The sequence below is a fragment of the Colius striatus genome, chromosome 11 (genome assembly GCF_028858725.1).
Source record: "Colius striatus isolate bColStr4 chromosome 11, bColStr4.1.hap1, whole genome shotgun sequence".
Taxonomy (NCBI): Eukaryota; Metazoa; Chordata; class Aves; order Coliiformes; family Coliidae; genus Colius; species Colius striatus.
Genome location: NC_084769.1, coordinates 14240369 through 14256398, shown reverse-complemented (window position 1 = coordinate 14256398; position 16030 = coordinate 14240369). Strand labels below are relative to the sequence as shown.

Sequence of the window (16030 nt, the reverse complement as noted above, 5' to 3'; positions counted from 1 at the left end):
GAGCCTTTTAGTCAGCATTTCTATGAATAAAATGAATTAACAAAATCTTAAACTGCCAGGGCCAGGTGGAATTATCTCCAGTTCTGAAGGAAATAAGAGACATTAAATTGTTGAACTATGAAATGTGTTGCATAATCTGTTCTTTCTGTTGAACTAAAAGATCCTAATGCAGCAAACTTGAAAAACTTTAAAAACAACCACCACAAACTAATAGGAAGGTTCAAGAAGACTACTGATGAGAATCTGGCTTCTGTACACTGTCCTTGGATATTAAAAGTGGTTCTAATAGTATTCCTCCTCAAATACTCATTAAAGAAGTTAAGCTGACAAAACACAAAGAGTGTTATTGTGTATTAGCAATTGGTTTAACCAAATGGGAAACAAGTCAATCCCTTCTTTGCAATGAAGGGAAGTTACCACTGAAGTGATAAAAAGATTTTGTAGTAAAAGCTGAAGTTGGCTGTAAAAGTTTCTGTAGTATGTCACAATGAAGAATGAGGAGGCAATAAAATGGTAGATCAAGTTCAACATAAAAAATGCAACATAATTACATAGGGAGAGAGGAGAGGAGGAATGTCAGTTATAAATAAGCCATTACTGACTTGGAGCTTTGTGGTTCTCTGAAGTAGTTGAACAAATTATTAGTAGCAATTAGAGACAGGCAAATACAATGTTGGAGTTTCTGGAAAGAAATAGAGGAAAATATAGACAGCATACTGCCTGACAGAGTTAAAAATGTATAACTCTGTAAGAACTTAACAGGCAATAGGTTTGAAAAGAGATTTTTTTAGATCCGCAGCATGGCAGAGATTGGAAGGCAGCTCTGGACACTCTCTGGTCCAAAGCCTTGTTCAGACAGGGTCCGCCATAGCAATTGCCAAGGACTCTGTCCACATAGGTTTTTAATGTCTCCAAGGATGGAGACTCTGTACCATTTCTGAGCAACATGATCCAGTATTTGACCACCTTCACATTAAAAAAAAAAAGTTTTATTTGTTCTGTGTGTGGGGTGTTTTGTTGTTTATTTTCCCCCCATTATTTAAGTAGGATATCCTCATATTTTGATTTCTACCCATTGTCTCTTGTCCTGTGTCTGGATTCCTGTGAGAAGAACCTAGCTGTGCTTCTTACTTCCCACTTGAGGCATTTGTATGCACTCATTTGATCCCCCCTGAGCCTTCTCTTCCTGATGCTGAACAGTCCCAGCTCTCTTAGATTCTCTTCATACATCAGATACTCTGATCCTTCATTCTCTTTGTGCCCCAAGGCCATGGAACTTAACACTCCGTATTTGGTCTCATCGGTGTTGAGTAAAACTGCTTTCCAGTGGCTGGACCTCAACCTGGGTGTGGGGTTATTGCTCCTCAGGTGCAAGCTTTTCCATTTTCCTCACTGAATTTTGTGAGATTCTAGCTGACCAGTTTCTCCAGCCTTCGTGCAATCAATAGTTCTGTAAAATTAATGTGGAAAGAGATAATTATTCTTTGATTTCATAATGTATATATCCCTGTATGGGACAGAACAGAGCAGAGTTTTCAGTATCAGGATCCTTTTAGCACATGTATTCTCTGACTTTGTACCTTGCTCTGAAGTTATAAATGGGGAAATGGCTGCAAGAGGGAGTTTGACTGGTATGTTGCCTCCAATTCTTAACTGTTGATAGGCACTTAAAAAATACATTTTTTTTCCTAAAACAGATATTATGAAGTATTATAAAGGATCTTTGCTTTGACACAAGACATCTGGTCTCACATGAGAAGTCAGCAAGTTCCAAGATCTAATTTTGGTTTTGACAAGTTGCATAGAAGAATACAATCCTGATGTGCTTATCATCTAATTTCTCCATGATGTTTTGCTGACCTAAGTAGCAACTAAGTTATTAGCAATTTGAGGAATAGTTTAGGAGGAGTTCAGAGGAGATGCTGTGACTTTTGATTATGGCTAAACCAGGACAGATTATAGTTTTAGGTGTTATCCAAAGATCCAAGCAGAACTTTGGGTAAGAATAAAAAGGAAGAAAAGAGAAGAGAAGAGAAGAGAAAGCATTTTGTTGTGCCTAAAAATAATTGGTCTTTGTTACAGTTAGACTATATTGGGAAAGAAGACATAGCCTTCCAGCAAATGCTTTCTAGAGTTACACTGTACTGAAACTAAGGCAATTGCTTGAGAATGACTGGAAATAGAATTTAGGAGGTTTTTGTTGAGGTGGTTCAATTTTAAGCAAGAAGTTGTTGCATGTAGTGGTTTTGCTTTTTTTTTTCAGTGGGAGAACAGAGGTCCAGTCTGTGCAGTATGGTAAAGAAAGAGCAAACAAAGACAGAGTATTTGCAAGGTAAGCAATTTACATTTGCACAAAACCCCTACGTCTTCTATCTTTTTAGATGTTTTGGTATAATTTTTTTTCTGTTTGCAACAATGTAAAATAAAGAGTGATTGTTGTTGACTGTTGCCGGTGGCTTCACTTAAGGAGTTTAATTTTGGTGTGGTAGGGTGTCTCTTTCAGGCAGCCAGAAATAAGGGAGAATCTTACGATGAAAAAGTTAATAAGGGTATTCCTTACTATTTTCCCCTTTATATAGTTTGTAAATTCAGAATAGCCTTCAGTTTGTGTAGTTTGTTATTGCATTTGTTTGCTCTTCTTGTCTTTATTGCAAAGAATGGTCTAGATTAAACTATTCCATGAAAAAGGATATGTTTTATCCTGATCAAAACCTACAACCATACACACATAATTTCTTTAGAATACAGTACTATGCTTTACTCGGTGTGAACAATTTCATCACTGCAGTCTCAACGAGATATTTTCCCAGTCAAATTCTTCGTAGTAGTAAGCTGCTTCTGAAGGTGTTCTGTCAGAGTAGTTTGTTATTCATAGAACCTATTACTTAATTGTGTTTCAGACTCCTGAGGGGCTTAGTGATTGAAAGAAAAGAAAACAATAAAGATATAGGTCAGTTCTTCATTCAGAAATTGTGATACAGTATTCAAATGCAAAACTGCTGCTGCATCTGTTTAGTCTGTTCTGATCATTAATAGAAAGAATGTTGATAGGGAGGGAGCATGCTGCGTGCTTTTTTATCTTGACTTATACTTTGACTGATGTGGGCAATGTCTTTTAGTGCAGTTACCCTGTAAGGAACTCTGGAGCTCGAATCTGTGTTTGCAGACTTCTAGTAACAAGCCTAGCAGCCTGTCTCAGGTACCTGCAAACACTGCTTCTCAGAGCACTGGTGAATTCTGCCTTCATTTCCAGCCCACTCCCCAACTTCCTTCTTTCCCCCAGTGTGTTATTTATATGTAATATAGATATCATATATAATTTGACTTTTTAGCTGGACACACCATAGATACCCATAACCTTATTAGAAGGATTTATCAAGAGGCAGAAGTGCAGTGATATACTTTTTCAATCAGTATATTTTTGTTAGACCAATTTGTGGTGTTGAATTATTTTGTATTCTATTTAATTTGATTTGTGAGCCTGATTAGATTTTTTTTTTTTTTTTTTTACACTTGGGGCAACTTTTTTACTACTCAGAAGACTCCACACTGTGACAATTGGGTTTTATTTATTTAAAAGATAGTTAACGAGTTGGTTAAAGTGTTTTTCTTAATGCACTCTGAACTTGGCCATTTCCCACAACAAAGTGGGATGGAGGAGAGCAGATACATGGTTCTGAGGATATTTATTGTTTTAGAAACTCATTCAGTAGATGGCAGTCTTCCCTTTGTGTCAAAACCAAATAAGTGGTGCTGTGGTCACTTGTATTTTGTAATATATATTGTGGATAAAATTGAAAGCCCCAGCTAGAATTACTCTGAAGTTTTCTCAGGTCTTTTTGGCTTTAAGTTAGTAAAATACTTCTCTTCCTTCATGACTTTATTTCTCACTGTTGCTTTTAAATTAAAGAATCCTCACCTTCTGAATTGTTTAATAATGTTGGTGACTGGAAAAATGACTGAAGGCATATATGTGTACATCAGTGAGCTGAAGTTAATGATGTATTGTAATGAATATACCTTGAAAACTTTTTAATGGATCATCTGTTTCTTCCTGTCCACCCCATCACAGTGTACAGCTAATGCATTTTCTGTTTTAAAGACTTTGAGTATTTTCAGGGGTGAAAACACTTGGAAATATCTTCTGTTTCTAGAACATGATGTGATTCATGAAGCTTAATCTAAGCACATTAATTCTTCACCTTCTGAACGTTTACATTTCAAGTTGAAATACGGAGTAAATGTTGGCCCTTTTGTATTCTTACAGAGAATGAATTTTGCTTTTTAAGGTTTTCCAGGTACAATATGGGTTTTGTTTCTGAAACCTCCCTTTCTGTTTTTCAGTGTGTCTTTTTCAGACAAAATCATTGTGTTATTGAACACCTTTTTAAGCTGCTGAGCAGCAGGCTTGTTTCAGTTTCTTTATAAAGTTCTGCCAGGTATTGGTTGTCTTTTGCTGCGAAACCAGGAGTGTTCTAGCATTACAGACAAATGTTCCTGGAAAATAAAATCTTACACGTGAAAAACTTGAATCGTTACTGTTACTTTTATTATTACCACATCAGAAGATTTATTTAAGGTCAGATTAAAAAAAAAAACAAAACAAAAAAGCCCCCAAACCCAAACAGTTTTGTTCTACAGCTATTCAGTTTGACACTCTTTTTTTGACCAATATCTTACTGGAAACTACCTTATTTCAGCTAATAGTGTCTAAGTAAACTTTAAAATCATTTCATTGTAAGAAAATAACACTGACAGTTACATTGAGATGTTACTGGAGTGATCTGTTTGTTCTGAGTTGGGAAATGGTGATTGCCACAAGTAATGATCGTCTTGCCTTTGCAGAACATAGATATGGAGCACAAGACATGGAAACAAAAATTCTTAACAGACGTTTGAATAAAACAAGCAATTATAACCTACACTTAGCAGTCTTAGCTTCTTGTCCTCAGATTTTACTTGAAAATCAGCTGAAGTAATGTTCATAGTTTATTTTTTTTTCCAAATCATAAACAATCTAATATTAATTCTTTAAAATAGAATCTATTTCTGTGAAGGAGATAGTCTGTAGTATATTTAATACATTTCTAGACACTGTTATCTTAATTTTCATGCGGCACTAACTTCTGTATTTAGAAGACTGATATAGTTGTTTAGATTATTTTTTTTCCTTCTGCATTACAGCTGTTCTCTTGGCTTTGTTTGTTACAGGATATTCACAACCCACGAAAACCTGTAAGAATTCCCAGGAGCATAATAGAAGTGAAAGTAGATACTAAAAGTGTAAAAAGTCCTATCAAGTTATTTAATGAGAGATTTGTTAATGAGCACTCCTCTCATAGTCCTTGAAAAATATTCTAGTTCTGTTCTATTCTAATGGTGTATGCTCGAGCTGAGACAAGGTAGTTTGTGTGTTTTGTGATAGTGAGTATCTCAATCATTTGTATTTGCAGACTCCTATCATTAAGTTGCAGTCTCTGTTTCAAAAAATCCAGTCTTGTTTCAGCCATACATTTATTTACGTTAATTAAAGAATTCCTTGGTTGCTTTAAATTGCATATGTCATTTGTTACTGATCTACAGAGCTGCATTATAGTCTCAGTCTCTTGATCTGAGGCAGCATTTGCCAGTTATGCTGGGAAATGCATTCCTTGTACTTGGCAAAATACAAAGCAAAGCTGTGGCTCCAGGTTATATTTCTTTTCTGAGACAGAAGTGATTTAAAAGATTCCTACCCATATTCCTAAACAATACCCTCTTTCTTTCATAGCTTCTGTGAGAACGTAACACTTCACCTGTGGGACACAAAACAATTCTGTCTTTGGAAGCTTTTGTGTACTGTAGCTGAGCTAATAGAGAGCTTGTCATGCTCTGTTTTTTTAGTTGCTGCTCCTTTTTTTGAGGTTTTATTTGTTTTTGGTTTTTTTTCTTTTTTATTTGACATAATATCACAGTTTCATAAGACTGGTCTTGATTCTGAATGTAGATAAGGACTTTTCCCAACCTTTTTAGGAATGTTTCTGCAGATACACCAAAAATGAAAGGTGAAAACAGGTTACTCTGTTAACCAGCACTGCCCTGCGCTGGGGTACAATAGAAGCAGACTGAGCAGACAAATGTGAAATTCAGAATTTCAGAGTTTGTCAAAGCATTTCAATGTTTTTGTACATCTTTTTTCCCCCTTCCCATCTCCTCAGCTGCACTCTGCCATGAGAAAGTTATCCCAATATTCTAAAGAATTAGCTATACAGGAGAAATTTTCAGGAGTGTATCACAACGTGTCTTAAATGCTAATAAAAAATAACATTGTTAGTTTCAAAAGTGTTGGCAGGAGAACTAGTATAAAAAAAACCCACAGCACTGAGAAGTTTGGTGCTGCAGTGTGGTAATTTTTTCTTTGAAATTTCTGCAAAGGCAGGAAGTGGAGGCAACAAACATGAGTGGGTGGGACTCTGAGGTTAGAGCTGTTAATAAAATAATTGAAACGAACGTTTGCTGATAAAACGCTGCAGCTGTTTGTCATGATAGTAAAATATTATTTCTGAAAGATCAGACCCTTACCCACATTAAAAGGTGAGTCTTTTTAACATTGCAATTTATTGATAAGGAAGAAGGTGATGCTATACTCATTTCAGGGTTCTGTTCCTTTGCTGTGAAGATTGAGGAAGTTTTCAAAAATGTAGTTACAAACTATGGCTTCAGATAAAATGCAGTGGGGGTTTTTTTGAGGCAAAAATGTAATTTTTGGAGCAATTTGGGTTTTTTTTCCCCTCTCTTGTTTTTTTTTTTTTGTCTCTGTTATTGAATTTGTTTTATACAGGCAAAGATAGTGTCCTTTCATTGTTGTTGCGGATTAAAAATACAACAAAAAAAAAACCCCCAAAACACACACCCTACCAAACTTTTCTATATTCTACTTGTTGCTTTTTCACTGAAGGTAAAGAAGGTTCATTAGATGCCTTTACATATCTGTCAGACAATAATGTATCTGCAATCCTATATTTACCTGATTTAGCATTAGATGTATTATGTTCCTCTGCATTTTTCCCTCAGCCTGCTTTTTGGTTGCTAGAATCTACCTCCTGCCAGAGCCAGCTCTTGGTGCTAATCTGCTGGCAGCAAGCATGCTGTCAGCAAAGCCTAGCTAGTGATAGCTTTGATTAATAAAAGAATAATGAACTGACAACATTAGACATGCATTTCAGTTCTGCTGCCTTCTTATTATTGTACCTCTTCAAAACTGCTCAGATTTGCTATGTAAAGAAAAATATCTAAGTGGTTTGAGTTGCTCAGATTTGAAGCAAATTACAGAAATTGAAATGGTGGTTTAATTTACATGATATCAAGTTGATTACTTTTTAAATCTAATTAATACTCCTTAAATACAGTGAAGCTCGCTAAAAAGCTGGGTGTGTTTTTCTCAAGAGCTAAATAATTGATATTTTCCCTGTTTCCAAATATCAATATACTATTAATTTTTTCCCAAGTGGAATAAAAGCTGAAATATGAATATTTAGAATAGCATGTTTCACTTAACTATCTGAAATTCCTCAGCTGTTAGTAAGTCTTCAGAGCAGCAAAGCAGCTTGTCATGCATGTTCAGAACTGTTTGGGGGTATAAAAACAAAAATAAACTCTCCATATATTTTTTGATAATATTGAGGCCAGTCTGCTCAAGGTGGTGGCTTACACTGACTTTGAAGTTCCGTGAGAAGCGAAATTGTAACCAAAGTTCTCATTTTTAGAAGAATGTAGTTTGTGTGCTAGTAGTTCCCTAATTTCTCAAAGTTCCTTCTTCCTGGACTTGCACTTTCAGGAAATCAGTGAGGTGGTAATGATGAAGATAAAAAATGGTTAACAGCAGAGCAAAGGCAGAAATTATTTCGTGATATATGTATATGGGGCTAGGGAAAGAAATGAAGGAGTTATGTTGATACAACAACATGTTGCCACCTCATGTAAAGCTGGAGAGTAAAGAGTATAGTAACAGAGTGCAAAGGCAAATGGGAATGACATGATCATGGGATACATTAAATGGAGATGTTGCTAGAACAAGAGAGGGCTGGGTAATGGTAGAGGAGAAATTTTAGCTATGTAGCACTGTCAGAGTAGCAGGAGTAAAGTCAAAACGTAACAGAAAATACACAGAACATCAGCATTTTTATTGTTGGCTAGAGAATTTTCAGTTGAAAACAACAAACAGCAAAAGTCTGGGTATATTTAGTCACAACATGACGGAACCATCCAATCTGATGCTAAGAAAAAAGCAGCCACAGTTCTTGGATGATTCATTTGATGATTTACAGTGTAAAAGGGAACTATAGTATTTCCTGAGAGATTGCAAGAATGGTCTCATTTGTGCTTAAGAAATAGGTATAAGAAACAGCAGAGGTGATTTTAGGTATCCTGAGATGACTGGAGAAAACGAACAAGTTTCCTCAACATTGAGAGAGGGCAGCAAGTAGAAAATAGAATTCCTTTTATGTAAAAATTCTGGTAATAATGACCTTTAACTGAAGGACATTTCTAGCACAAAAGAAAATGAAGTCTGGTTACTCATAAAGAAGTTCCAAGGCATCTGCCTTCCAGGTGACAAAACGTGTTCTGAAAGAAAGTATTGTCACCGTGATCAAAACCCCAATAAATCAACAAAACTCAGTAGCTCCATTGCCATGTTGATGATTACCTCACTTTCAGTTCTTTTAAGTCTTTGTTAGTGTTTTTGAGCTGATGTTTCCGCAGCTTTATTTTTCCTGAGATGACCAAATAGTTGTTATTTGTAGATTATTTTTTTTTGATTGGTTTAGTTTGTTCATTTTTAAGTTCAGACCTCTCAATGACTTTTCTGTTTGTGTCAGATTCTCTGAGGCACTAAAAATTTAGTGGATTTAGTTTAGTGGATTCCTTGTCTATCTTGTGTATGAGCCAACAGTATTTTGTGACTACATTTCATTGATGGTATTGGACAAAGTACAGAAAATGAAGTACAGTATCTTGAAAAAATACAGAACTGCCCATAGGACTATAGTTTTGCTTTATTGCATTTCCTTTCTTCCATATGATTTTGTTTCCTGTGATAGAATGTCAGTTCCATTGTGATTAATTTTAAGCAATTTTATTCTTACCTCATATAATTTTTGGTTAGCTGTTATACTTGCTGCTTCTAGATGATCTCTAAAGGTCCCTTCCAACTCCTACCCTTCTGTGATTCTAGATCACCCAGTAAACCCTTGGCACGGAAATTGATGAGTGGGATGGACTGGGAAGTAGTGAGTAGGAACTCACTCTCTGATGATAGGTTGGAAACACAGAGCCTACCGTCACGGTCTCCACCTGGAACCCCAAATCAGTAAGTAGCTGTTCTACAAGTGACTGTCTACTTCTAATGTGAGGGATCTACTTCTGTAACAAAAAAAATTGAAGTATTATAGAGACAAAATCATGTGCTGAGTGGTTCTCTGGAACACGTAGTTCCACATAAGAGAAACTATTTGGCAATGAATTTTAGGTGCTTTTCACTCCATCTATAAAAATTGAACATGTAGCACAGTACCCTAAATTTGAGAACTTGAGTTTTCTCAAGTATAAATAAAACTGAACTATTCATTTGGCTGAGGAAAAAAACCTGATAATAAAATCTGTGTGATATTTTAGAAAGAATTGATTGTGGTTAATCCTACTTCTTAAAACACTGGGGAAAATGACTTAATCAGAAATCTCTGCAGGTTTATTCCCCACAATTTTTCTGCATTTCCTTTCAAAACTCACTCTTTTCACTTGATAGAGCTTTCTGGTTTATGTTTGTAGTTAGTGAAAATTATTCATGTTTTCTTTTGGAAAATAACCAATTTTCTCAGTCTGATGAAAGTGGCTTAAGAGTTGGTGTTGTTCAATTCTGTATTGCATATAAACCAGAAGGTTTTAAGATTCTTTGGTATTGCATCACATTATTCAGAAGGCTGTTGTGTATTTCTGTAGCATTTAAAAGTTACTGTAAAAATCATGTCATGATGATGCTTAAAGCATAACAAAACTTAATCGTGTTCCCCAGCATTTTAAAAAAGATGCCTATGTAACTGTAACTTTTCAAATGGGAAAATTTTTGGTTACGGAGATGATAAGACTTTTGGTGCAAAGCTTATGATTCTTTGAGGAGAAGATGCAGGGGATAATATGAATTCATTAAGATGAAGAGTTTAAGTTCTGCTATGAACAGAGCCAGGATTTTCTTTTTCGAAGATTCGTTTTTCTTCTCATTTACTGGACTTATTGGTCCGGTGGCCTGTTCATTGAACCATAATGTTTTCAGGCATCTTTAATGAGGAAGAAAAAAAACCCAGAAAGTAAAATATTAGCCATTTCATGTTTATGAAAACAATTTCTAAACTATTAAAAAAATAAAACTATGAAACACAGCATGTTGATCTAACAAGACAATTGTTTCAGTGATTCTTAAAACCTAAAATTGTTTCAAACAAATATGTATATGAACATATGCCTGCACCAAGATTAGTGGTGTAAGAAATGTAATAATACTCCTTTAACATGGCATTGCAATGCTTTTCTTCTTAGTCGTAACTCTGCCTTCACTCAAGAAGGAGCTCGGTTAAGACCCTCATCAGTTGGACATTTAGTGGACCATGTAGTTCACACCTCCCCAAGTGAAGTATTTGTAAATCACAGATCTCCATCTTCCACCCAGGCTAATAGCATCATACTGGAATCTTCACCGTAAGTACTGTTAGTCATTACTATGTGTGTAGCATGAAGAGCTTCTGAAGATGTCTGAAGAATTTAATGTTAAATGTTTGGGTCAAGGAGAACCAGAAAATCTCATTAAAAGGAAGCAGTTCTTAAAGAAGGATTGGTATATTCTTACTGAAAATTAAATGATAAAGAAGTAAAGACTTAGATCTGACATGTTCCTGATGCAGGATTACAATACCTTCTCCACTAACTCCCACCCAACATGTAGGTTTGCTGTAATCAGTGTCCGGATGTGGAAGCAAAAGTTGTGGTTTTGATAGTACTGAAGTATTTTGTCTTATGATAGAGGTAATTTCTGTGCATTTGCAAATTTTGCCTTTTGACAAGGCCCAGAAGTATGAGTGAACTTTACTCAGCCAAAATACCTTTATAACACCTCAGCTTTCTGAAACTCCTGGCATGTTTTGAATGTTGTTATAGAGTATCTTCATTTTTCTAAGGTGGTATTGACAGGGGTTTTTTTTCGTATTCTACTGAATATTCACGATGGTGTAAGTTGACTTGCTACAGTGGGAAATGTAAAAAACATTTTGTGTATTAAATCCAGAAACAAAAAACCGTGTTATTCTAAGATGTGAAATGCTTTATGAGTTGTGGCCACAGTACAGATTAGTTGGGCAAAAGAAGTGCGTGATATACACCTCACTAACACTGTCTTTTTTTATATATAACTATACATGTAATGCTAAACGTGCCCTCATAATTTTGTATAATCCCTCTTAAGAAGGAAATAGTGCAAATAGATCCCAAACCATTCGAGAACTACAAAGTAACACCATACATAATTAAGTGTTTATAAACAAAATATATATCGTAGGAAAAATTAGTCTGGGAAGGTATTTGAACAAAGTTTTAAAACTTTACTTGGACTGTACCTTCAACTGTGAGAAACTTGGGGGAGTAGAATAGAATAAACAATTTTTTAAGTTCTGTAAAATAACACAAGTTGCTTCAATAGTTACAGTTTGACCATTGGCTAATTGTTTAGCTTTCAGAGTTACAAAACAGTAATTTGGCCTAAAAATAAAAAAAATCATCTTATTTTGGTGGGCTTTTTAAACTTATTCATGTGGCATGAGGGTCTCAAAACTGAAACAGTTGTGAATCTTTTATCATAGTAGGGTTTTGCTGTACAAAGGCCACACAGCGTCAGGTTCCCTCTGTTCCAAGACTTCCAAGTGAAGTCAGTTATGAAAAACATGTACTGAATTGTGGAGTGATACAGTGAAGTAAGCACAATTCTTAACAATTCTTTTGTTTGAATGCCTTTACTCCAAGTAAAATCCCAAGGACACTCACAAACATCTTTTACTATTTGTTTAATACCTGGTTTCTTGTGTGAGTCACCATAGAAATAAGTCTGAAAAAGAGAGGAAGTGGCTTGGTAAATTACTTATGCAACTATATCTCTTTTTCATGATTTTGCACTTTTTATGTCCAAGCAGAAAAGTTACTCATCTTCCATCACCAAGTTTTCTTTTTGTTTTTCCCTTTCTGGAAGCTTAAAAGTGGAATTTAGTCTCACAATACAGACATCTAGCCTGAGAAAATTTTAAGAATGAGGACATTGACTGTCAAAAATACATGAACGCCATTAGGTAATGTTAGTGAGTCAGGATTTGAGATCTATGAAATAAAGTAATAGCCATGAAGATTATATTGGCCAAATAATTAAAAATTACATTGTTTCACAGTCCAAAAAAGCTCTTCCTTAAACATTTTTTACCTTTTGGGTGAAAAGATTTCAATAGTCCATCTGCTGATTTGTTGGGAATTTTTATTTCTTGATCAAATTTACATATGTAAGAAAGTCAGAAGGACTAAGCTTACAGGCAGTAGGTTTAGTGATCTCTTTGTGTTTGCAGTCAATATATCAAAATAATTTAAGAGTTCCGGTGCAGTTTTTTTGAGGCTATTACAGCTTAGCTAATACAACCTTTAATTCCACGTTGTTGGGTTGTTTTTTACATCTGTATGTGCTATTCAAAACTAAATTGAGATATTTCTGCTTGTAGTTCCCTGAGGTAATCATAACCTTAAGTTACAAAAGCACATTGTATGTGTTTTGTTTAATAAATATATGGAGATGTGTATGAAACTTTTGCTTAATATATTAAAAGGTAAGTCTGGATATCTGTAACAAAAATACCCAAAGCTTGCCACTGCCAGGGTTTATGTGTTATTTTATTATTATGTAAATTGCTGAATGCACTAACAGAGAGCTGCTTTGCCTGCAAAATAGGCTGCTTTCACTGCCATTGTCTAAGCATTCATAAGGAAATTCAAAGCTGACTGGGCAAATACAAAGCAGTGAAGTTTTTGCCCAAGGCTTGATTGTTAGTTCTCACAATTCATTATGCTAATATATTACAGTACCCGAACTACTGCTTCTAAAATGCTCATTTAAGTAACTTTTCAAATCTTTTCTGTAAGTTTGCATGTTTGGTGGGAATTTATTTCTGTTTGTTGACTTGTATGTGCAGATGTCCAGTCAAACATAAGATCTCATCGTTTATTGGAATGACTTCTCTTGTATCTCTGTGTTTTCTCTTTCTTTTTGATTCAGTTTAAAACTCTCGGTAGTAATTGTTTGCAGGAAAATGCATAACTATGTTGCCCTTGACTTAAAAGGTTGAATGAACTGTACGGGCCAGACTTGAATGAATAAATACATGGGCAGTTAAAAAGCTCTAGGTGACCTTTGTAAGTCATTGTCTAAATACTTCATAGCTGCTTTGCAGATACTGCAATCATCATATTTTTCTCTTTCTCCACAAAATTGAATTTAAAAAAGCTGCCTATCCTGAAAAATAGAATGTAAGGATGAAATGCTCTTTTTACTGTCACTTGCACTGAATAGTGTTAAGAAATATTATTTTTATTCCCTAGTGTTTTTTGAACTTGAGATGCTTCAGACATTAGACACTGAATAATTAGAATATTTTTTCTTTTAACACTGCATTAGAAAAAGAATTCCTAAAGTTGAAATTAAGCAAAAACATACAGAAGAAATATTGCTAGGATATTTTCAAATACAGTATTTTCATATATTGGCAAGGAAATTTTATCAGTATGCTATTTTCTTAGAAAATTTACTACAGTTTAAAAAACCGAAAGGGAAAACATGCTTTTTCAAAATGTTCCAATTCTCATTCAGTTTTGAAATAGGTTCATCCTGTATTTGAAACCACTGTAGACAATTGTGATGAGTTTTTGTTTTTAATTGAAAACGTGTATCTGCCTTTCTTACATTGTGTAGACACAAATGATAAAGAATTATATGGAATTTGATGTGTGCCTTAGGCTTTCTAACTTGCAGCAACTTGAAATGTTATGCTGTTTCATAATGAAAGTCTTACCTTGCTAACAGTTTGCTGTGGCTAGACCAGCTAAATACAGTAGGATTACTCACGTGATCTCCCATGCTTTTTAGAGAAATGTTACAGTATGAGTTGTTGCTACAGCTTGCTTATAACGAAAGGGGAGTGTCTTCTTTCTGGCTTTTGGGAGTGTACTTCCTTTCCTGTATAGTGATCGACTCTGTGATGAACCAGCTTCCCTTGTTGAACCAGCAGGCTTGTCCAAAAACTCAATCTGTTTTTGTTGGCTTGGTAAGCTGCCTTTGCCAAGGTAGGAGCACCAAGTGCTCCAAGAAAAGAGCTATGAGCTTGGGGGAAAGACAGGCGACAGCCATTTCTGTGGTTGTGTTGTCTTTAGATTTAACTGCAACCTGTAACTTTATTCTTGATGTTTTTTGGATTTACCGCTAGTATCAGTGGGCTGTTTTCCTTAGTCATTAAATTACTTAATAATACCTTTTAATGTGGTTCACCGGGAGGAAGGCATGTATCCTCGCTGGTATTTAGAAACTGACATTCAAACTAAGTTAATAGGAACTGTGCTCTAACTGCCCTTTTGATCCTCTCAAAATGTTCTTACTTCTTAAATATAAAACCATATAATGAAAAATGAATCACACACTTGTGCAATACAAATTATACAGTTAAGCTTTTATTCCAGAAGGACTAATAAAGTCCATAATATATATAAAGACAGAGAACATTTTTATTAACGTAGAGTGCTTGGAAATCTAAAGCAGAAACAGTTTTCTGCTGTTTAATTTTCAGTAATGGTGTTATAACTCACCTGAAAATGCATGCGATTAATGCCATTTTTTGCAGATATTTCAAAGCAGAGCTGTTGAAGTGGGGAAAAAAAACCCCAAAGTTCTCTTAAGAATGTATACATATAGTTTTAAACTGAAAAATTAAAATTTAACACTATCATCCACATTGAGCTTTTCAAATGAGCTTTTCAAGAAATTGCAGGGGAACCCTTGAATTATCTTCAACTTGCACTTCTATTTTTAGACCAAAAGCCAAAAACTAGTACAGGAGCACTTCATTATGCTGCTTCTGTCTGTTCTTAAGATTTAAATTGCAACAGCCATTAATTTAAAATGCAAGCTAATTGATTTTCTTACTGAGGAAACCGACATATCTATTACTGAGGAAAGTGACAGATCTATTTTAGAAACAATTTTTTAGCAAGAGTACAGATTACAAATACAGTGAATTTAATAGTATTCCAATATAAAGCAGCTTGAGTGCTAAGAGCGTTAAAAGAAAAAAAGTCATGTAAAAGATTAACTTACTGGTTCTGTGTATAACTGCTTGCCAAGAAAAAGAGCAGGAGCATGTCCAAACATACACTTCCGATATATTCCACCACAGTACATTTTTGAGATTCTACAAATGTGCACAGATATTGAGCTCTCAAATTCTTGAGTTTCTTCTAGGATTTTCAGTTTATGTGGAACCTTGAAAGCACTGACAGTGTCTCATGATCCTTCCACTTGATACTTCTGTTTTGGTACTTAGATCTCAAGAGACTCCTGTAGATGGACAACCTCCTGCGTTACCACCCAAACAGTTTAAAAAGAACAGTTGGAACCAAATTCATCATTCACATTCACAGCAAGAGCTGGATAACCATATTAATGAGACATTTGATGTTCCTGCATCACCTGAAAAATCCACAGTAAGTTTTTTGGATTCAGTTTAAGCATTCTCCTTTTAATGGAATGATGATCCTACTTTTCATGAGCTCAGTTCTGATGCACTTCAGAGAGTTGTTGGTTGTGCGTTACATTGCAGCATTTTCATTATAGATACTGTCTCTTTGCTAACACCCACTGTTTATTCCACCTGCTGGAGTAGTCCTTTGTCAGTTATCATCAAATGACTGCATTGGGATGCATAGA

At 35.1% G+C, this 16030-nt stretch overlaps 1 protein-coding gene across 4 annotated transcripts in view; it reads left to right on the top strand.

Moving 5' to 3' along the window:
• Positions 1-16030, top strand: part of PTPN4 (protein tyrosine phosphatase non-receptor type 4) — a 109994-nt gene that overhangs the window by 72065 nt on the left and 21899 nt on the right. For all 4 annotated transcript variants that reach the window (XM_062004540.1, XM_062004538.1, XM_062004539.1 and 1 more), the window contains 4 exons: positions 2264-2332; positions 9215-9349; positions 10573-10731; positions 15648-15807. In XM_062004540.1, the coding sequence (XP_061860524.1) occupies positions 2264-2332; positions 9215-9349; positions 10573-10731; positions 15648-15807 (523 nt within the window). The remainder of the gene's footprint in view (positions 1-2263; positions 2333-9214; positions 9350-10572; positions 10732-15647; positions 15808-16030) is intronic.